Source organism: Myxine glutinosa, chromosome 8 (genome assembly GCF_964187855.1).
Source record: "Myxine glutinosa chromosome 8, kmMyxGlut1.1, whole genome shotgun sequence".
Taxonomy (NCBI): domain Eukaryota; kingdom Metazoa; phylum Chordata; class Myxini; order Myxiniformes; family Myxinidae; genus Myxine; species Myxine glutinosa.
Window position 1 is genome coordinate 33,996,279 of NC_136268.1, and position 22,837 is coordinate 34,019,115.

The 22,837-nt window shown below is 44.0% G+C and overlaps 1 protein-coding gene across 1 annotated transcript in view; it reads left to right on the top strand.

The window, feature by feature from the left end:
- Nucleotides 1-998: 998 nt before the first annotated feature.
- LOC144893366 (exonuclease mut-7 homolog) overlaps nucleotides 999-22,837 on the top strand; it is a 67,786-nt gene continuing 45,947 nt past the window's right edge. Inside the window, exons 1-5 of the mRNA XM_078783948.1 lie at nucleotides 999-1,235; nucleotides 4,161-4,228; nucleotides 7,499-7,563; nucleotides 11,522-11,692; nucleotides 14,214-14,381. Coding sequence (XP_078640074.1) covers nucleotides 4,210-4,228; nucleotides 7,499-7,563; nucleotides 11,522-11,692; nucleotides 14,214-14,381 — 423 coding nt within the window. The 5' untranslated portion in view covers nucleotides 999-1,235; nucleotides 4,161-4,209. The remainder of the gene's footprint in view (nucleotides 1,236-4,160; nucleotides 4,229-7,498; nucleotides 7,564-11,521; nucleotides 11,693-14,213; nucleotides 14,382-22,837) is intronic.

Genomic DNA, 22,837 nt, shown 5'->3' on the forward strand with positions numbered 1-22,837 from the left:
TGAAAATTTATAATTTTATGCAACTTTGGCCTTTGAGATCTAAAAAAATAATCAGCTTCTAGCTTTTGGTTGGTGAACTAATTCTGCGGCCCTATATGCAAATTCTTTAAATATCAGGGCAATCGGTTGAAAATTGGTGATTTTATGCAACCTTGACCTTTTGACCAAATTCTTAATTTGCCTTCTTCACATTCTCATAATAAGGCTTTGTTGAGATTTTGATGACAAAACTGAAATGGTAAATTTAAATTTCAGGTCAATTGGATTAAAAGTGATGATTTCATGTGATGCTGACCTTTGACCTTTTGACAAAATTATAAATTTGCCTAATAATAAAGCTTTGGTGAAAATTTGAGGATAAGACTTAAATGGTAAAAAGTTATGGCCTGGACACACACACACACACACACACACACACACACACACACACACACACACACACACACACACACACACACACACACACACACACACACACACACACACACACACACACACACACTATTACAACAAAACCCCATCTCCCGCTGTGTAGGCTAATATAGTAATACTAATAATGTCCCCTCCTCCCTACGGTTTTTCATCCTTGAACAAACAACGTGCTAAAGTGTATAAATACCTAATCGTGTTATTTCGTGGGCCTCCCAAAAAATATTATAAACCACAAACATGTATGATTACCTTTTGAAAGCTACTGCTGTTTAACACTAAACTGAAATGGAGGAAACCCGGGATGTGTTCCGTTACCAAGCAGCTTGCTAGCGCTCTTCAAGAATCTTGGTAAAATAACACACCGTGGACGTTCTTGAGGCCCGAGCCAAGATCTACTGTAATCTATATACCACAGACAGGATAATAACATAACCCTTCCTGCGAAACTGCACTGCCTACTGCGAAACTGTATTTCCTGCGAAAATAAACTGTACGAAGTGGGTGTATATAGTAATATTAGCTGCTCAATAAGAGCGAATACCAAACCCTGATGGAAAATACTTTTCGCAACAAGCCATGGCAAAGTAGTGACTCGCAGCTTAAGGACGGTGTATTAATTGGTCAAGCTGTTTCGTCGTCACCTATTTAGTTTCATCGAAATTACGTTGTTTGGCGAGCGTGGGAATGAGTATTTATCAAAATAAAAATTTCATCAAACCACAAGAGGTCTGGCTTCAACTGCTACTGCTAGGCCTGCGTGTTATTTTATGCTAAATTGAGGCCTGAGGAAGGTACTTCATGAGGTAAATACCGTATATCGAGTATGTTTGTGCCAGTGTGTTTACTGTTGTTTACACTGTTATTGGAGTTGAGAGAACACGTATGTTTGTCTTCGCTGAGGTGGAGTTTACAGAGCACTTTGTGAAACTGATGTTAACAATAACAAGTCGACAGGTCTTGTTGGATTACCTTCGCGGGTATTTTGAGAGAGAAGTACCTGGGGATTTGTGAACACGTCAACATTAATCTTTGGTAAATTGTTGAGGGATGGAGGGTACCGGAGTTCTGGAAACGAGCTAATGTGTTGCTATTAAATCTAGAAAATGGGGACAAGTGTTGAGCTCTTCCATGAGCCTCGACTTTGAAAGTAATTTTTTTTTATAACAGACTTCCAGGTCCTTCTGTCCAGGTCCTTCCTTCCAGGTCCTTCCTTCTGTCCAGTACCAGGTCGCATAATGATGGAGAGAATCATCAGAGATGCACTCTTGAACCATCGAGAACTGAAGGCAGTGATTACCAGCACGGATTTAGGAGTGGTCGTTCCTCTGCCACTCTTCTGGACGTTCCAGAGCACTGGTCATCCAGTCATTGGTCACAGTCATGGGATACTCGTTATAGTCATGGGATACTGGTTATAGTCATGGGATACTGGTTATAGTCATGGGATACTGGTCACAGTCATGGGGTACTGGTCACAGTCATGGGGTACTGGTCACAGTCATGGGGTACTGGTCACAGTCATGGGGTACTGGTCACAGTCATGGGGTACTGGTCACAGTCATGGGGTACTGGTCACAGTCATGGGGTACTGGTCACAGTCATGGGGTACTGGTCACAGTCATGGGGTACTGGTCACAGTCATGGGGTAGTGGTCACAGTCATTGGGTACTGGTCACAGTCATGGGGTACTGGTCACAGTCATGGGGTACTGGTCACAGTCATGGGGTACTGGTCACAGTCATGGGGTACTGGTCACAGTCATGGGGTACTGGTCATAGTCATGGGGTACTGGTCACAGTCATTGGGTACTGGTCACAGTCATGGGGTACTGGTCACAGTCATGGGGTAGTGGTCACAGTCATGGGGTAGTGGTCACAGTCATGGGGGTAGTGGTCACAGTCATGGGGGTAGTGGTCACAGTCATGGGGGTAGTGGTCACAGTCATGGGGGTAGTGGTCACAGTCATGGGGGTAGTGGTCACAGTCATGGGGGTAGTGGTCACAGTCATGGGGGTAGTGGTCACAGTCATGGGGTACTGTTCACAGTCATGGCGTACTGTTCACAGTCATGGCGTACTGGTCACAGTCATGGGGTACTGGTCACAGTCATGGGGTACTGGTCACAGTCATGGGGTACTGGTCACAGTCATGGGGTACTGGTCACAGTCATGGGGTACTGGTCAGTCGGGTACTGGTCACAGTCATTGGGTACTGGTCACAGTCATTGGGTACTGGTCACAGTCATTGGGTACTGGTCACAGTCATGGGGTACTGGTCACAGTCATGGGGTAGTGGTCACAGTCATGGGGTAGTGGTCACAGTCATGGGGGTAGTGGTCACAGTCATGGGGGTAGTGGTCACAGTCATGGGGGTAGTGGTCACAGTCATGGGGGTAGTGGTCACAGTCATGGGGGTAGTGGTCACAGTCATGGGGTAGTGGTCACAGTCATGGGGTACTGGTCACAGTCATGGGGTACTGGTCACAGTCATGGGGTACTGGTCACAGTCATGGGGTACTGGTCACAGTCATGGGGTACTGGTCACAGTCATGGGGTACTGGTCACAGTCATGGGGTACTGGTCACAGTCATGGGGTACTGGTCACAGTCATGGGGTACTGGTCACAGTCATGGGGTACTGGTCACAGTCATGGGGTACTGGTCACAGTCATGGGGTACTGGGCACAGTCATGAGATACAGGGCACAGTCATGAGATACAGGGCACAGTCATGAGATACAGGGCACAGTCATTGGACACTGGTCACAGTCATTGCGTACTGGTCACAGTCATTGGACACTGGCCACAGTCATTGGACACTGGTCACAGTCATTGGACACTGGTCACAGTCATTGGACCCTGGTCACAGTCATTGGACCCTGGTCGCAGTCATTGGACCCTGGTCGCAGTCATTGGACCCTGGTCGCAGTCATTGGACCCTGGTCGCAGTCATTGGACCCTGGTCGCAGTCATTGGACCCTGGTCGCAGTCATTGGACACTGGTCGCAGTCATTGGACACTGGTCGCAGTCATTGGACACTGGTCGCAGTCATTGGACACTGGTCGCAGTCATTGGACACTGGTCGCAGTCATTGGACACTGGTCACAGTCATGGGATGCTGTTCACAGCCATTGTATACTCGTCACAGTCTTTGAGCACAGTCATTGGATACTAGTCGCAGTCCTGTCGTTGAGCACAGTCATGGGAAGACACACACATTGATGAATGACCGTGCCTGTGAAACACGGGATGACAGTTTTTAGAGCTGGGTCGGGATTCAAACACAAACTAGCTTAGAGGTGAGTGTGCGTACCTCCACCATCATCGGTATATCCACCAGTTCCATTACTAAAGCTGAAAACAGGATTTAAGTGTTTCGCTCGGATTGCTACACTTACATCAGTGGGTCACAAGGCTCATTATTTTGTACCTTCATGTTTTTTTTTTGTCACTCGGCATATTTTTTGCTACATTAGTTGTGATATTTTGGCAGGAAGCTTGGTGAGATTTTATTGACCATGTGGCAAGCTTCATAGTGTTTTCTACCGAATTTGTCGGACGGTGTGTCGGTCTTCGTGAAAATCCCAGATCTATGAATTATGTATTAAACATTGCCAGAGATAAAAGATGCTGCTTTGCATCGAGATTTTATCCGTTTTCACTTCACTTGTTTATTATGTAAAGTTTATTCGAATTTAATATATCATCTTTTTTGTAAATTTTCTTTGCAGCATTGGGGAAAATAATCACATGAAGAATCTCAGGTTTTAAAAAAGCAAAATGGCTGGAGAAGACTCGGGTAAGATTAATTTGGAAGTCTCTCTTTGCTCTCGATCTCTTGATTAGAATTGATCTTTGGCTTGATTTTTCACATTTTATTTGTTGATTTTTTTTTTTTTTCCCGGTTGATATCTAGAGCCAATTATTTGTCTGCGTTCTTTTTTTCTTTTTTTTCTTTTTTTTTTTCTATACTGAATCGAGGCTCGTGAAAGAGCTGACAACCGCGAGGGAAAGACAGACAGCACAGGGGGACCACGAGGGAAAGACAAAGACAGTACAGTGGGACCACGAGGGAAAGACAAAGACAGCACATGGGGACCACGAGGGAAAGACAAAGACAGCACATGGGGACCACGAGGGAAAGACAAAGACAGCACATGGGGACCGCGAGGGAAAGACAAAGACAGTACAGGGGGACCGCGAGGGAAAGACAAAGACAGTACATGGGGACCGCGAGGGAAAGACAAAATCAGCACATGGGGACCGCGAGGGAAAGACAAAGACAGTACATGGGGACCGCGAGGGAAAGACAAAAACAGCACATGGGGACCGCGAGGGAAAGACAAAGACAGTACATGGGGACCGCGAGGGAAAGACAAAAACAGCACATGGGGACCGCGAGGGAAAGACAAAGACAGTACAGGGGGACCGCGAGGGAAAGACAAAAACAGCACATGGGGACCGCGAGGGAAAGACAAAGACAGCACATGGGGACCGCGAGGGAAAGACAAAAACAGCACATGGGGACCGCGAGGGAAAGACAAAGACAGTACATGGGGACTGCGAGGGAAAGACAAAAACAGCACATGGGGACCGCGAGGGAAAGACAAAGACAGTACATGGGGACCGCGAGGGAAAGACAAAAACAGCACATGGGGACCGCGAGGGAAAGACAAAAACAGCCTTGTTTCTTGTTTGTGCCTTTGCCCCTAATAAACTGCTAGCGTAGCATTTGGGAGCCCGCCACTCAGTCATCAAAATTGGTGGGCCTATGCTTGACTTGAACAGTTCAAAAAATTGAAATTATTAAAGGCTTAACGTTACTACCTCTACCACCAAAGGTGGACCGAGGTTATGTTTTCACCCCTGTCTGCTTGTCTGTGAGCAGGATATCTTGAAAAAAAATTGTGGACGGATTCAGACAAAATTTGGTGGACAGTTTGGGTATCTGGCAAGAAGGAAATGATCCGGATCTGCATAATATAATTTTTAAGTGATTCTTCACCATTGAGAGGCCCAAAAACAATATACAGTGCATTCAGAAAGTATTCAGACCCCTTCACTTTTTTCACATTTTGTTATGTTGCAGCCTTATGCTGAAATCGTTTAAATTCATTTTTTTCCCTCATCAATCTACACTCAATACCCCATAATGGCAAAGAGAAAACAGGATTTTAGAAAGTTTTGCAAATTTATTAAACAGAAAAAACTGAAATATCACATTGACATAAGTATTCAGACCCTTTGCTATGACACTTGAAATTTAGCTCAGGTGCCTCCCATTTCTCTTGATCATCTTTGAGATGTTTCTACACCTTGATTGGAGTCCACCTGTGGTAAATTCAATTGATTGGACATGATTTGGAAAGGCACACACACCTGTCTATATAAGGTCTCACGGCTGACTGCGTATCAGAGCAAAAACCAAGCCATGAGGTCGAAGGAACTGCCGGCAGAGCTCAGAGACAGGATTGTGTCGAGGCACAGATCTGGGGAAGCCGAAAAAAAATTTCTGCTGCATTGAGGGTTCCCAAGAGCACAGTGGCCTCCATAATTCTTAAATGGAAGAAGTTTGGAACAACCAGGACTCTTCCTAGAGCTGGCCGCCCGGCCAAACTGAGCAATCGGGGGAGAAGGGCCTTGGTAAGAGAGGTGACCAATAACCCGATGGTCACTGGCTGAGCGCCAGAGATCCTGTGTGGAGATGGGAGAAACTTCCAGAAGGACAACCATCACTGCAACACTCCACCGATCTGGGCTTCATGGCAGAGTGGCCAGACGGAAGCCTCTCCTCAGTGAAAGACACATGAAAGCCCACTTGGAGTTTGCAAAACAGCACCTAAAGGACTCTCATTCTGTGAGAAACAAGATTCTGTGGGCTTTCATGTGTCTTTCACTGAGGAGAGGCTTCCGTCTGGCCACTCTGCCATGAAGCCCAGATCGGTGGAGTGTTGCAGTGATGGTTGTCCATCTGGAAGTTTCTCCCATCTCCCCACAGGATCGCTGAAGCTCAGCCAGTGACAATCGGGTTCTTGGTCACCTCTCTTACCAAGGCCCTTCTCCCCGATTGCTCAGTTTGGCCGGGTGGCCAGCTCCCGGAAGAGTCCTGGTTGTTCCAAACTTCTTCCATTTAAGAATTATGGAGGCCACTGTGCTCTTGGGAACCTTCAATGCAGTAGAGATTTTTTTTGTAGGCTTCCCCAGATCTGTGCCTCGACACAATCCTGTCTCTGAGCTCTGCCGGCAGTTCCTTCGACCTCATAGTTTGGTTTTTGCTCTGATATGCATTGTCAGCTGTGAGACCTTATATAGACAGGTGTGTGCCTTTCCAAATCATGTCCCATCAATTGACTTTACCACAGGTGGACTCCAATCAAGGGGTAGAAACCACTCGAAGATGATCAAGAGAAATGGGAGGCACCTGAGCTAAATTTCAAGTGTCATAGCAAAGGGTCTGAATACTTATGTCAATGTGATATTTCAGTTTTTTCTTTTTAATAAATTTGCAAAATTTTCTAAAATCCTGTTTTCTCTTTGTCATTATGGGGTATTGAGTGTAGATTGATGAGGGAAAAAATGAATTTAAACGATTTCAGCATAAGGCTGCAACATAACAAAATGTGAAAAAAGTGAAGGGGTCTGAATACTTTCTGAATGCACTGTATATCATTATATTTCAAAACTTGTGGACGAGGTTTGACAAAATTAGGTGGATTAGTTGGTTAGGTCACAAGAACAAGCCGATTCGTTTTCGATTCAGGTCTGCATCCAGATCCGGCCTATCGGTGGGATAAAAAATGTAAACTGTTTAGTCTCGTGGTGGTATGCTCTCTACTGAGTGCCATTCTAGTTAACATTGTGGCTGGCAGGATAGACTAGAGGAATGTGTCCGAGTTGTCAAGAATTGGTTTGAATATCGACCGAGCAGTAAATATTCACCCTGGTGATTTCAACAGGGCCGTACATCAAATTTCCCTGGAATATGTAGGAAATAACATGGAACCAATTACTCATGCTTTGGTTAATGCTGATATTTAATCCAAAGAGTGCTGTGTTTTTTTCTTTTAAGCTGCTGACATTATGCAACTACAGAGGGCGCTGCAGATTCTTTGGTGCAAAAAGGACATTTTGAAGGTGAGGTTTGCACTTGAATGCCAATATTGTACGATTTAATCTCATCAATGGTGACGAGAGGTTGGCAGGATAGCTCGGAGGGTTGTGCACTCTCCTTTGATTGGTCCAGTCTGGGTTCAATACCCCACCCAACCATGGTGTTTTGTATGCAGGGTGTATCAAAGATTGCACCATCTGTCAGATGGGATGTTAAGCCGGAGGACCCATCTGCCATCATTGGTTATGGTGGATGTTAAACATCCGACGGTGTCTTTCACAATGAGTAGGGTATTGTGATCTGCCACCTTGGGAAATTCCTTCCTGAATGTGCAGGGACAATGTCAGCTGTGCAGCCCTGCCTCAGTAATGATGCAACCAGCCAGCCAATATGCATCTGCTGAAGAAGATTGATGGTGTCCCAAAACTTCTCCCTCCCATTTCCACCTGTGCCTCCTTTACACTATACAATTTCCCCATTCATTATTAGTTTTATACAAAATAATGGCAATGAAAAGTGTTTTATTCCAATTTTATCGGTACATTTGTCGTTAACTTAATACCATGGAGTTACATACTCGTATTACATCCTGGTCTCCCTCGTGTCATGTGCGGTCATACAGCATGCAAGGTTTTCTTTCATCCAAGGGTCTATCCTCATCAAGGAGCTAAATGACAAAAGGCAGCAGATTTACAAACTACCAAAGAGTATGTAGAAAGAATGAGCACGTGTAAAAGAGATCATGGATGGGTAGAGAGTGATGGTCTTCAGGAATCTGCCTTCTGTATTGAGATTGCAATGGTGTGGATGCTGCAGAAGGCCTTTTTTTTTTTAACTTCAAAAGGAGCAAGTTGAGAAGCAGGATTACCAGCCATGTGAAAACATGTATACCAAGATGAGCTTGGCACGGCTCAGCAATGCTTTGGCTCTTTGGAGGATGTGCAGACAGCGACTAGTCTTAAGTTTGACAATAGATCATTGATGTAGATTAAGAATAATGTAAGTCCTAAGATGCTGTCTTATGTAACCCCAACATGGATGGAAAGGTCCTCAAAGGACACCATCAAGAGCCACACACTTTTTTTTCCCCGTGGAGGAAATCGGACTACCCCATTCAAGCAGGGGGCCTGAATACCAAAGGAATACAACTGAGACATCAAGACGGAATGCCAGACAGTGTCCAAGGCTGAAGAAATCTCCAACCTCTTCTTGTGGTTCAGGCATCCATTCACAGTGTTAGAGTCCATTACTTTGCTCATAATGTGGAGAAGGCTTTTAGGTCTGTAGTTCAGGTGATCCATTTTGGAATCTTTATTTTGGATAGGAGTGATACCTGCAACGTTGTAAGATGGAGGAAGTTGCCCATCCAAGAAGGAATTGTGAAAGAGAGATCTGCAGGCAGGGTATGATTGGATTTGAGCTCTTGTGCCATCAGGACCATTTGCAGAAGTGGTATCAAGCTAGGTAAAAACGTTCTCCACTCTGGCCTGGAAGTAATCCACATTCTGTCGGGAACCTCCAGTAATGGGGGTATGGGTTTAGACAATGTTCACACAAGAAGCACCGGATTTAGGTCCTTGGCCTTTTGAGTGAAGATGGAGTTCAAGAACTCTGTTTTTTCTCGAGCAGTGACTAGAATGATTTTAGGAGAAACCACCACCTTTAGAGGCCATTTTTCCCCGCAAGCGGGGGTTGGCCTTTTTCGGGGACCGTGGTTGTTGTTTTTTGGTCCCCTTTTTGAAGCAATGTTTTACGGCCGGATGCCCTTCCTGCCGCCAACCCTTTTTGTCGCCTTTTTACGACAAACAGGGAATTACCAGTGAACTGGTACTCAATTAGCCGACCTCGGAAGGATGACAGGCTGAGTCAACCCCCCTGGCGTTAATTCGGTGATCGACCGGGATTCGAACCCAGGATCCTTGGATCCTAAGCTGGCACCGTAGCCGCTAGCCCAACACCAGGCTGATTTTAGGAGAGAAGGAATGAAAACAGAATGTGTAACAGACCTGACTTGATCCCACCATGCTTTGGAGGATTCTGAGAGGCTGAATAATTTGGCGCATAGGTGAGCCTGATGTTGGTGACGACTGGAGCTGTTGAGTGGTTGAATAAAGAAAGGAGGTTGAGTAGAGCACATGGTGGACCGAGATATACAACGATGAGAACAAAGAGGAATGGATACATAAATGTTCACACAAAGCACCAAAAATACAACTTTTGACATGTGCAAGCAACAATAAAATGAAAGGAAAAGACCATTCCAGACGGTATCCTCTTCTTTTAATGTAAATGGTTTGGAGTGCAGTGCAGAGCAGAGCCATGCATTTTTGACGAGGAACTCAAAGCGGAAGTCCATGTGTGTGAGGTTCCTGGAGCGAGCCTGCATTTTGAAACTGATTTAGTCTCACTGATGAAGCTCGGTGACAAAAACTGGTCCAAGTATGAAGCTTAAATGCTCGTTTGTGTATATCTCCTTGTGGGTGGTTGTTTTTAGCAGTTTACGAAAATATCTGTGTATATGGTTCAATAAAGGGACCTTGTACTCTCAGCTTTATTTTGTTTATTTAAAGCTGTTTTGTAATCCTCAACTTATTACTGTCCTTTAGGAGCTGACAGGATGGCCTCGAGGTACGCACACTCACCTCTAAGCCATTTAGCCTGGGTTTGAATCCCGACCCAACTATAAACTGTCATCCTGGTGTTACACAGGCAGGGTGATCCATCAATGTTATGCCGTCCCTCGGATGGATGCTAAATTGGGAGCCTGTCTGCCGTCATTAGTCGGTAGATGTTCATGATCCCACCAGGGTTGGATCCAGTAATTTACAGATTGGACGGAGTGGCGGGTGCACGAGGCCATAGGTGGGGATTGGAGGAGGGGTCCGGGTGTCCTCCCCAAGGAAATTTAAAAAAATTTATCAACAGAAACAGCATTCTCTGCTTTCTTGGAAGTTTTCTTCGCTGGCCCACCAGTTCAGCAGATTTGCAATGACTAATGGGCCGAAGTGGTGAACTGGTGAGCCGACTTGTCCAGTCGTTTCTTATTTTAAAAAAGTCATGTGCACACCCAGAGTGTGAAATGATATCATTGACCGACTGTGCTGGGTGAAGCCCGGCACCGCCATGCGCCGAGGTTGCGAAGCTAAGGGCACTGTGTTCTCCCCACAAAAGAGTTCAGATAGGATAGAATGTGAATTATTTTATTACTTGTAAATGAGGCTCTTTTGGAAGAGACGGCGCTTGTGTTTCAAAATGGAAATGTCACACACATCATGTGGGTCACATGCCTCAACAGACGAGGCATAAAAATGTCACACACATCAACAGATTGTTGTGCCTCGTCTGTTGTAGTCTGGTCTGTCGCACTGACGGACGAAAATAACTCCGTAATCTTCCTCTTTTTGTTTGGACCGTCCATGAGATTCACTGGTTTTGTCTTACTCGGGAAAGTTAGTGATACGATGTCGATGTTATACCTATGTATACAGCATTGACCAAGTTCCGAGGTGCCAAGCTTTAACGGGTGAACGAGTCCACTCGCTCGCTCACTCGCCCGACGAGGGGTGTTGACAATAGCACGCACATATCCTGTACACACACATAATTGACTCGCACATGAAAATAAAATTGAATGGTGCGCACCCCTCTGTATCTGCCAATGGGGACTGCATCCGATATCATAGCATATAACTCATCATCGAAAATCCAAAGTGGGGAGGGGGAGGGGGTGCATCTACTGCCCCTTGCCCACCCTCCCCACCCCTGGAATCCACCCTTTCCCACGCTGCTATTGATGAAGAGTAGCCGAGTTATCGCCGGCATCTTGAATAAATTCCTAACCTAACCAGCAGGGGGCGGCGTTACATCAGAGGCATAGCCACACCGTCGACCATTGATGCAAACCAACAGCCACAGGCTGCACACAAAATGTTGTTGTTGATGTCCTTGATGATTTTCCTTTTTTGCTCGGTGTGTGAGAAGCTCCGGGGAGTATGCAGAGAAGCCTTTGAGAAGATGTCCAAACCTCGGACCATTGTCTTGTCCCTTCTGGAGAAAAATCCAGATTGGAGAAGGGGGAAAAGTAACTGCCTTGCCAATCATCTTACCTACGAGCTCTCAAAATGGTTGCAAGGCCGTGCTGACTCTTTGCAGGTGTTGTTGGAACTTTGTATGCAGCTCTACACTTTAGCCATCATCTCCACCGTTTTTTATGATTTTTATTTTTTGAGCAAAGGGTTTTGTAGCTTAACTCGGTTTACTAAGTACAATGTCGGTTAATGGCGCAGCTTCTTCTGGCCTCGACACATAATATAATCGCACGTTCAATATAAAATTCTTACCTTTTAAAAAGGGTGTGCTGTTGTATGTTGGTACCCTGGCCAAATACTAAATTCCTGCTCTTCTCTTCACTATTTACTGCATCTGTGGCTAATCCACTTACTGCATCTGTGGCACTGTGGCTTTTTTGATCCTTCAATATCAAGTCCCATTGACCCTGAAAGGAATTGTGCCAACTTCATATAAATTCTTTTTTAAACTATCCTCTTATCTTCCTTTTGATAAAATGAAAAGGTCAAAAATCAAAATCAAAAATCTAGTATTTGATTGGTGAACCAATTCAGTGACCCAATATGCAAATATCTTAAAATTTTAGATCAATCGGATGAAAATTAATGATTTTATGCAACCTTGACCTTTGACCTTTTAATATTTAAAAAAAACCATCAGCTTTTAGCTTTTGATTTGTGAACCAATTCAGTGACCCAATATGCAAATTCTTAAAATTTCGGGTCAATTGGATGAAAACTGAAGATTTTATTGTTGTGCTGACCTTTGACTTTTTGTGCTGACCTGAAATTATTAATTTGGCTTCTCCCTAGTCTCATAATAAAGCTTTGGTGAAAATTTGATGACAAAAGCTGAAATGGTAAAAATGAAAGTTGCAAAACACACACACACACACACACACACGCACACACACACACACACGCACACACACACACACGCACACACACACACACACACACACACACACACACACACACACACCCCCCCCCCTCCCCTCCTGCCCCCCAGCGGGAGATGGGCGAATTACTCTGGTTTAAAAGCACAGAACTACTGTAGATATCTGCGGTCACAAAGCGATCGCCAAGGCTAAGCCTCGCCCCAGCTTTCCCTTGGCAATCCCCTGCGACTTACCCTTGGCCCATGATTCAATGCTGGCATTTTTTTTTGGACCACCATATGATCTTGACCTTCAACCTTGAGGGATGTCAAGAAAATTGGATTGAAGAGAGTGATTGAGGAAAGAGTAGTGTAAATTAAGAAAATGTATCCTCATCTTCACTCTACTGCATCCATAAAACTTAACATCATGGAAATCAGAGGAATATTATTCAAGTTATGGTCAAAAAGGTAATTTTCGTTAATTAGATCACAATTACAAAAATGTAGGTCATGGACACTAATCAAATATCAGGTTCACAACTTCAATGTATAATGCAAGAACATTTTGGAAGGCCAAGCGGTCTTTGAGATTCCACATTGTCACAATGGAGTGATGACAAAAAAATGTTATTTTCAGACTGCCATTTGACCTTGACCTTTAACCTGGAGGGGTATGATGTACATTAAGCATAAATGCACCTAGATCTAGGCTATCTAGAGAGGGCATTTTTGCTTCGATCAGCTGAACCTTTGTTTAGTCTTGGTGAAAAATGTTAAAATGTCTATAATTAGGTCATGACCTTAAAATTAGGCCTAAGTCAAAAATTGTGTCAACCCAGCTTACTTACTTTCTATTCACATTTAATGCAAAATTTCATTCTGAACGTCCCAGCTGGCTGAGATTCAGCTCGGACATTATCAGAAAAAAAGGAGTGCAGGAGGAAAAAGAAGAAGAAGAAGAAGAAAAACCAAAAACCTAAATGGTGGTTTAGTACTCCGTGGGGTCTAATAAACTCTGGAGTATCATTAAGAGTTTGGGGCACTAATTGTTGAAACAAACCCGACAGCAGGTATAAGCCTTCCCCTATACTATAGGGGGAGACTTAATTAAGTAATTAAAAAACCACATTTAGAGGCCATTTTTCCCCGCAAAGCAGGGGTTGGCCTTTTTCGGGAACCGTGGTTGTTGTTGTTTTTTGGTCCCCTTTTTGAAGCAATGTTTTACGGCCGGATGCCCTTCCTGACGCCAACCCTTTTTGCCGCCTTTAACGACAAACAGGGAATTACCAGCAAGCTGGTACTCAATTAGCCGACCTCGGAAGGATGACAGGCTGAGTCAACCCCCCTGGCGTTAATTTAGCGATCGACCGGGATTCGAACCCAGGATCCTAGGATCCTAAGCTGGCACCCTAGCCGCTAGCCCAACACCAGGGTAATTGTAAGTAATTGATATTTTAATTCCATTACTCATGCTAGCTCATATTATAAAGTAAATTATATACTATTAGAGTTGAGAATGTTTCTGATACAGATGAAAGAAAGTAAAAATCAGTATTTCAAAGCAGACCATTGGTCAAATAACTACATCACATCACCCTAAATTCTACATGCATTTGCAAGTGAATCGCACCTATCCCAGAGCTGTGCTAATGATGATATCAGAAAGGTATATAACCATGTTTTTTTATTTCCTTGTATTTTCTTTTCATTCGGAACAAATATTCAGTCAGAGACATTGAATACCAACCTCCAACGGCGAGTGCTCAGAATTATTGTGGACGTGAAGGGACCAGGACTGGACCATCTTGTGGACCTGTACTGCCTAAAGATGCTGGACAAGGACGAGCTGCTCACTGCTGTGAAGGGGCTTGTCACCAGAGGGCGACTCAAAGAGGTGAACGTGGAAGCTGGCTTTATTTAATGTGAGGTGGGGGTGAGCGAAGTCGTGTGAAAAATCATTATGATGTATCAATTAATGGTTCCGTTTTCTTCCTTGATAATTATGATTAGAGGAAGGAATAGAAGGATACCAAGAAGATGGAAGGTAAGAATGTACAAATCAGTGATTAGAGCACTTTTAATGTTTGGTGCAAAAACATGGGCTTTGATAAAAAGAGAAGAGGAGTTGCTGAAGGACAGAGGTGAGAGTGCTTCAGTGGATTCTCAGAGTATCACGAAGTGAGCGGTTAAGGAATGAGATGTGTCAGAGAGATAGAGTTGCATGTACGACAGAAAGGATTAGAGGTTAGATTGTGGTGGTTTGATCATGTGATGATGAAAAATGATGAAGACCTAATCAAGAAAGCATGGAATGAGCCAATTAGAGGGAAAATATCAAAAGGATGACAGAGATTAAGGTGGAGTGTGAAAGTGGAAATATATTTTTGAAGAGTGTGGCATTGAGAGAAGAAGATGCGGAGAAGAAGAAGAAGAAGAAGAGAAAGGAAGGAAATAAACACAAGAACTTAAGGGTCAAACAGGAAACCTAAAAAAGGACAAAACAAGAAGTTTTCATACTCTGCACTCACCAAGGAAGTGGAATCGCTTCAGTTCTCTCATTTCATAAATCTACATTGCATAACACTTCATAAATCCATTCCCTCACTTCATAAATCTATTCCCTCACTTCATAAATCTATTCCCTCACTTCATAAATCCATTCCCTCACTTCATAAATCCATTCTCACTCCATAAATCCATCCTCTCACTCCATAAATCCATCCTCTCACTCCATCAAAGCTCCCTCACTCCATCAAAGCTCTCTCACTCCATCAAAGCTCTCTCACTCCATCAAAGCTCTCTCACTCCATCAAAGCTCTCTCACTCCATCAAAGCTCTCTCACTCCATCAAAGCTCTCTCACTCCATCAAAGCTCTCTCACTCCATCAAAGCTCTCTCACTCCATCAAAGCTCTCTCACTCCATCAAAGCTCTCTCACTCCATCAAAGCTCTCTCACTCCATCAAAGCTCTCTCACTCCATCAAAGCTCTCTCACTCCATCAAAGCTCTCTCACTCCATCAAAGCTCTCTCACTCCATCAAAGCTCTCTCACTCCATCAAAGCTCTCTCACTCCATCAAAGCTCTCTCACTCCATCAAAGCTCTCTCACTCCATCAAAGCTGTCTCACTCCATCAAAGCTGTCTCACTCCATCAAAGCTGTCTCACTCCATCAAAGCTGTCTCACTCCATCAAAGCTGTCTCACTCCATCAAAGCTGTCTCACTCCATCAAAGCTGTCTCACTCCATCAAAGCTGTCTCACTCCATCAAAGCTGTCTCACTCCATCAAAGCTGTCTCACTCCATCAAAGCTGTCTCACTCCATCAAAGCTGTCTCACTCCATCAAAGCTCTCTCACTCCATCAAAGCACTCTCACTCAATAAATCCATTCTCTCACTCCATAAATCCATCCTCCCACTCCATCAAAGCCCATCCATCCTCTCACTCCATAAATCCATTATCTCTCCATAAATCCATTATCTCTCCATAAATCCATTATCTCTCCATAAATCCATTATCTCACTCCATAAATCCATTATCTCACTCCATAAATCCATTCTCTCACTCCATAAATCCATTCTCTCACTCCATAAATCCATTCTCACTCCATAAATCCATTCTCTCACTCCATAAATCCATTCTCTCACTCCATAAATCCATTCTCTCACTCCATAAATCCATTCTCTCACTCCATAAATCCATTCTCTCACTCCATAAATCCATTCTCTCACTCCATAAATCCATTCTCTCACTCCATAAATCCATTCTCTCACTCCATAAATCCATTCTCTCACTCCATAAATCCATTCTCTCACTCCATAAATCCATTCTCTCACTCCATAAATCCATTCTCTCACTCCATAAATCCATTCTCTCACTCCATAAATCCATTCTCTCACTCCATAAATCCATTCTCTCACTCCATAAATCCATTCTCTCACTCCATAAATCCATTCTCTCACTCCATAAATCCATTCTCTCACTCCATAAATCCATTCTCTCACTCCATAAATCCATTCTCTCACTCCATAAATCCATTCTCTCACTCCATAAATCCATTCTCTCACTCCATAAATCTACATTTCATAACACTCCATAAATATACATTTCATAACACTCCATAAATATACATTCCATAACACTCCATAAATCTACATTCCATAACACTCCATAAATCTACATTCCATAACACTCCATAAATCTACATTCCATAACACTCCATAAATCTACATTCCATAACACTTCATAAATCTACATTTCATAACACTCCATAAATCTACATTTCATAACACTCCATAAATCTACATTTCATAACACTCCATAAATCTACATCCATAACACTCCATAAATCCATTCTCCTACACCATGAATCTCTATTCCCTAAGACTCAATAAATCCATTCTCTCACTCCATAAATCCATTCTCTCACTTCATAAATCTACATTTCATAATACTCCATAAATCTACATTCCATAACACTCCATAAATCTACATTTCATAACACTCCATAAATCTACATTTCATAACACTCCATAAATCTACATTCCATAACACTCCATAAATCTACATTTCATAACACTCCATAAATCTACATTTCATAACACTCCATAAATCTACATTTCATAACACTCCATAAATCTACATTCCATAACACTCCATAAATCTACATTCCATAACACTCCATAAATCTACATTTCATAACACTCCATAAATCTACATTCCATAACACTCCATGAATCTACATTCCATAACACTCCATGAATCTACATTCCATAACACTCCATGAATCTACATTCCATAACACTCCATAAATCTACATTCCATAACAGTCCATAAATCTACATTCCATAACACTCCATAAATCTACATTTCATAACACTCCATAAATCTATTTTTTTTTTTTTTTTTTTTTTTTGTATACAAGGTCGAGGCTCGTGAAAGAGCTAACATTAATCGCACAAAAAGACAAACCGACACACAAAACACAAAAAACAAGGGGAGCGGCAGACAAGATGGGGAGAGAGGGGGAAGGACACAAAAGAGAGGGGGAAGAGGCGGAAGAGGGGGAAGGACACAAACACAACATTTGAGAGCAGGGACATCGGGAGGACTTGGGGGGAGGTGGGAGAGGATTAAAACATATGAACACTGCAAGGACTCTGGGGTGAATTACCGGGGGTAGAAAAGATCAAGGTTTTCGATGGGGGAAGATAAGAGATGGTGGTGAACAGCTGTTTTAAAGACCTGGAGGGAGGAGTGGGATTGAAGGGAGTGGGGGAGTTTGTTCCAGAGGCGGGAGAAAAGGGGAATGAAAGAGTGAAGGTGAGCAGAGAGCCTAGACTTTGGCAGTTTAACCATAAGAGGGTTGCAGGCAGATCTTGTGCGACCTGAAGGAATATTGGGGGGACAGAGCACAGAGAGAGCTGGGGGAGCAAGGCCGGAGAGGAGTCGGTAGAAGACAGAAAGACCACCAACCTGCCTGCGGTGAGTGAGTGAAAGGCCCTCGGGGTTGACTACATCGCAGGAGATTCCAATGATTCTGAAAGCTTTGGCCTCAACAGCGTGAAGCCGAGCAAGGTGTGAGGCAGGAGCACCAGCCCAGAGGGGGGAACAGTATTCCATTGAGCTGCGGATGAAAGCCTTGTATGTGGTGAGGAGCTCAGGTGTGCCAAGGAAGGACTTCGCACGACGGAGGATGCCCAGTCGGCGACTGGCTTTGGAGGCCAGCTTGGAAATGTGGTTTTCCCAAGAAAGATCATGGCAGATAGTGAGACCCAAAAGCTTGAGCGACAGAACTTCTTGGAGAGGATTGTTGAGAAAGTAGATGGGAGGGTTGTCCAGTCGGTCCTTTCGGAGAGACATTGTAAGAGTGTGAGATTTGTCAGGATTGAAAGACATGTTCCACTTGTTTGACCAGTCTGTGATTTTGTCCAGGTCTGCAGAGAGTGAGGAGGCTGCAGACTGCCGATCTGAGGGATGAGGAATGGAGCGACAGAGAGTAGAGTCGTCAGCAAAGAGATAGAGAGGATTTTCAAGAGAGTCAGAGAGATCATTGATGAAGACCAGAAAAAACACAGGGCCCAGAACACTACCTTGGGGAACTCCAGCCTGCACAGGAAGAGGAGATGAGAGAAACCCATTCAGGGCCACACGTTGACTACGACCAGAGAGGAAGTCCGCCAGCCATGCGTGGAGATTTCCATGGATACCAAAGGAGGAGAGTTTGGAGAGCAGAGCAGGGTGCCAGACCGTATCGAAGGCACGTGAAATGTCAAGGGAGACCTCTAATTTCCTGTTTGGCGTTGAGGACCTCCATCCATTGTTGAGAAAGCAGAAGCAGCATGTCCAGAGTAGAGTGACCAGGTCTGAAACCAAATTGATGATCAGAGATCAAGCCATTGGAGAAGAGGAAAGATTTAATATCTGAAGCAATGATGGATTCCATGACTTTGCTGATAATTGGGAGAAGGCTGATTGGTCTGTAGTTGCTGGGATCTGTTTTTGCACCTTTTTTGTGCAAAGCGGTGATGTTGGCTGATTTCCAAGCAGATGGCAGATGATCTTGAGCAAAAGAGAGGGTGAAGAGAACAGAAAGAGGGAGTGAAAGAGCAGAAGAACATGATTTTAGGACCCGTGGGCTGATGCCGTCAGGACCAGTTGCAGAATCAGAGTCGAGGGTTGACAGAAACTTTTCCACCTTGTCAGGAGGAAAGGACACAGAGTCCAGGAGCAGCTGGGTACGACTGGGTACGGTGGGTACAGAGAGGGATGGGTTTGGGACACAAGATTTAGAGGCAAACACAGAGTTGAGGCATTCAGCTTTTTCACGTGCGGAGTCAGCCGTTAAGCCGTTTGAGTTGAGGGAGGGGATGGAGGGGGAACAAACACCAGAAACAGATTTGACCAGACGCCACCAGGATTTGGAAGAGGGAGACAGATAAGAGAGTTCGGTCTTGAGAATGGTGAGATATTGTTTCCTGGCTCTCCTGAGGGTGGACACACACTTGTTTCGGGCTTTGTGAAAGGAAATGAGATTTCCTTCCGTTGGATTTGCTTTCCAGGAGACGAAAGCAAGTTGTTTCAGGGCAACAGCCTCACCACAAGATTCCGTGTACCATGGACGGGAGGAAGGGTATGACAACTGAAGACGAGATGGTATAAATCTGTGCATGAGAGAGAGCAATTTACTTTGAAAGAATTCCCAGGATGAGTTAATGTCAGAGGCGGTAGAGATGGGAGACCAGTCCAGATGATTGATGGCTGCTTGAAGACCGTGCCAGTTGGCCTGAGTGAAATGCCAGACTCGTCGACGCTGAGGAGGCTCTCTGAGAATGGTCAGAGAGATGTCCACTTTGACAAGCACATGATCAGATGAGCCGATTGGAGCAGAAGAAGAGCAGCAGACATTTTCAGGGAAGTTTGTCATAACCAAATCCAGAAGAGAAGATGCTCCGTTGACTGAGATCCGGGTCGGGAAATTGACAGATTGTGTCAGTCCCAGTGAGTCGCAGAAGTCCTTTGCTGAAGAGCCATGGCTGGTGAGAGAGGTACCCACACCCAGCCAACTGGCATGGTGACAATTGAAATCACCACATATGAGGAAGAGAGAGTTGGGATGGGTAGATAGAAGTTGGTCCATATTATCAGACAGTGAGATGTATATGGAGTCATCGCTGATTGGTGGACGGTACAACACACATATGAACAAAAGGTGGGAGCGAAGGGGAAGCCGTAGCCAAAGGTATTCCTGGGGGTGAGCTGGAGAGAGGGCAGTGGAGGGCGAGTGAGGAAGAGAGTTTTTTATAAAGATAGCAACCCCACCTCCAGGACGAGGCTCAGGTCTATCATACCGGAGGAGGGAGTAACCTGGGAGAGATACCAAGGCATCAGAGACATCATGAAGGAGGAAAGTTTCTGTTAAGCAGATCACATCTGGTTTGTCAGAAGCAACCTGTATGGAGAGGTCAGTCAAGTTTGAGCGAAGGCCCCGGATGTTTGAGGTCCATACCGTTAATGAAGAGGAAGGGGGAGCATCGGGTCCAGAACAGGGGGGGGAGGGGTTCATTTCATAACACTCCATAAATCTACATTTCATAACACTCCATAAATCTACATTCCATAACACTCCATCTATCTATAATTCCAGTAATCTCTGTCTGTACGTTTGTACGTTTGTACGTCTGTTTGTCTGTGACCGCTGTTTCTCGACAACCACGGGTCCGATATACTTGAAACTTGCCAGGTATATTGCTGGGGACCCGAGGATGTGCCTTTTCAAGGTTTCATATTAATCGGACAATTACTTACCGAGCTATGTCCAAAAAACGATTCAACCAATCAGAGAGCAGCGAACGATCGCGTGTGCCGAACGTGGCGGACACACTCTGCCTCGGATGGCACATTTGAGAGCGTATTCATTTATTTCACGTTTGCAAACTATGTTGGCGTTAAACTATGTTTTAAAACTAATAAAACCGAATTTGCGATTCATTCGCTTTCCTGCGCGTTTGTGCACGCGATGGCGATTTCTTTACCAAACTCCGGAAGCCGTTCGCTTTGGACCAAACCATTGCATGTAAATAGAGGGGGGGGATTGTCACCGTACTCGCAAGCCGTTCGCTTTGGACCAAACCATTTCATGTAAATAGAGGGGGGGGTTCTGTGGTCGTTGCGAATGGACCAAACCATTCACATCGAATCATCGAATCACATCGAATGGACCAAACCGTTCGCTTTGGACCAAACCATTGCATGTAAATAGAGGGGGGGGGGGGTTCTGTGGTCGTTGCGAATGGACCAAACCATTCATGTAAATAGAGGGGGGGGGGTTCTGTGGTCGTTACTGCCACGTGGTTTCAAAGTTTTTTTTTTGTTGTTGTTGTTTGCACGCATGTTTTTTTGCACCCACGTACGGGCACGCCCTAGGATGTTTACACACACACACCCCTACACAAATTTTTTTTTTTTTTTTTTTTTGGCAAGGAACGGGCACCCACGTACGGGCACGTCCTAGCTTTTATATAGTACGGGCATGCCCTAGTAAATCTACATTCCATAACACTCCATAAATCTACATTTCATAACACTCCATAAATCTACATTCCATAACACTCCATAAATCTTCATTTCATAACACTCCATAAATCTACATTCCATAACACTCCATAAATCTACATTCCATAACACTCCGTAAATCTACATTTCATAACACTCTGTAAATCTACATTCTATAACACTCCATAAATCTACATTTCATAACACTCCATAAATCTACATTCCATAACGCTCCATAAATCTACATTTCATAACACTCCATAAATCTACATTCCATAACACTCCATAAATCTACATTTCATAACACTCCATAAATCTACATTCCATAACACTGCATAAATCTCCATTCCATAACACTCCATAAATCTACATTCCATAACTCTACATTCCATAACACTGCATAAATCTACATTTCATAACACTCCATAAATCCATTCTCCTACACCATAAATCTACATTCCATAACACTCCATAAATCCATTCTCCTACACCATAAATCTACATTCCATAACACTCCATAAATCCATTCTCCTACACCATGAATCTTTATTCCTTAAAACTCCATAAATCCATTCTCCTACACCACTGGTTCCCAACCTGTGGTACGCGTACCACTAGTGGTACGCGAGGGCCTTCCAGGTGGTTCGCGACTCGACCTTTAAAAAAAATGATTTGGCCTGATAATTTTTTTATTTCTGATTTCTGATATATTTCATGATTTCCGATGTGCTGTGAGCAAAGTTATGCCCCGCATCGACCAGTTGGTGGAGAAGAAACAGATGCAGCCCTCGCATTAAATTGAAATAAGCCTGATATCTTATCGAATTGAGTTTTTCTGGAACCAGGTGGTACGCGGATTGAGTTTTTCTGGAACCAGGTGGTACGCGGCGACGGTACGGGACCTCCAAGTGGTACTCGATCAGAAAACGGTTGGGAAACGCTGTCCTACACCATGAATCTCTATTCCCTAAGACTCAATAAATCCATTCTCTCACTCCATAAATCCATTCTCTCACTCCATAAATCCATTCTCTCACTCCATAAATGTTAATACTCCATAAATCTCTACCATGTTTAGCACGTACTAACATAACAGACATAGTAATTAAGGTTTTAACAAAGTCTTTGTATTTACCATTTATGTGCAACATTGAGCAGAGAATTCCTGGATCAGCACATATTCTCTTGATGTCTGTGGCTGACTCTTGATTGGCCTTGTGGTCGTGTGCATTGTCCATTTGTTTCAATTTAAACAAGTTCACCTGAAATGTCCTTTTCAATATGAAGAAAAGCAATA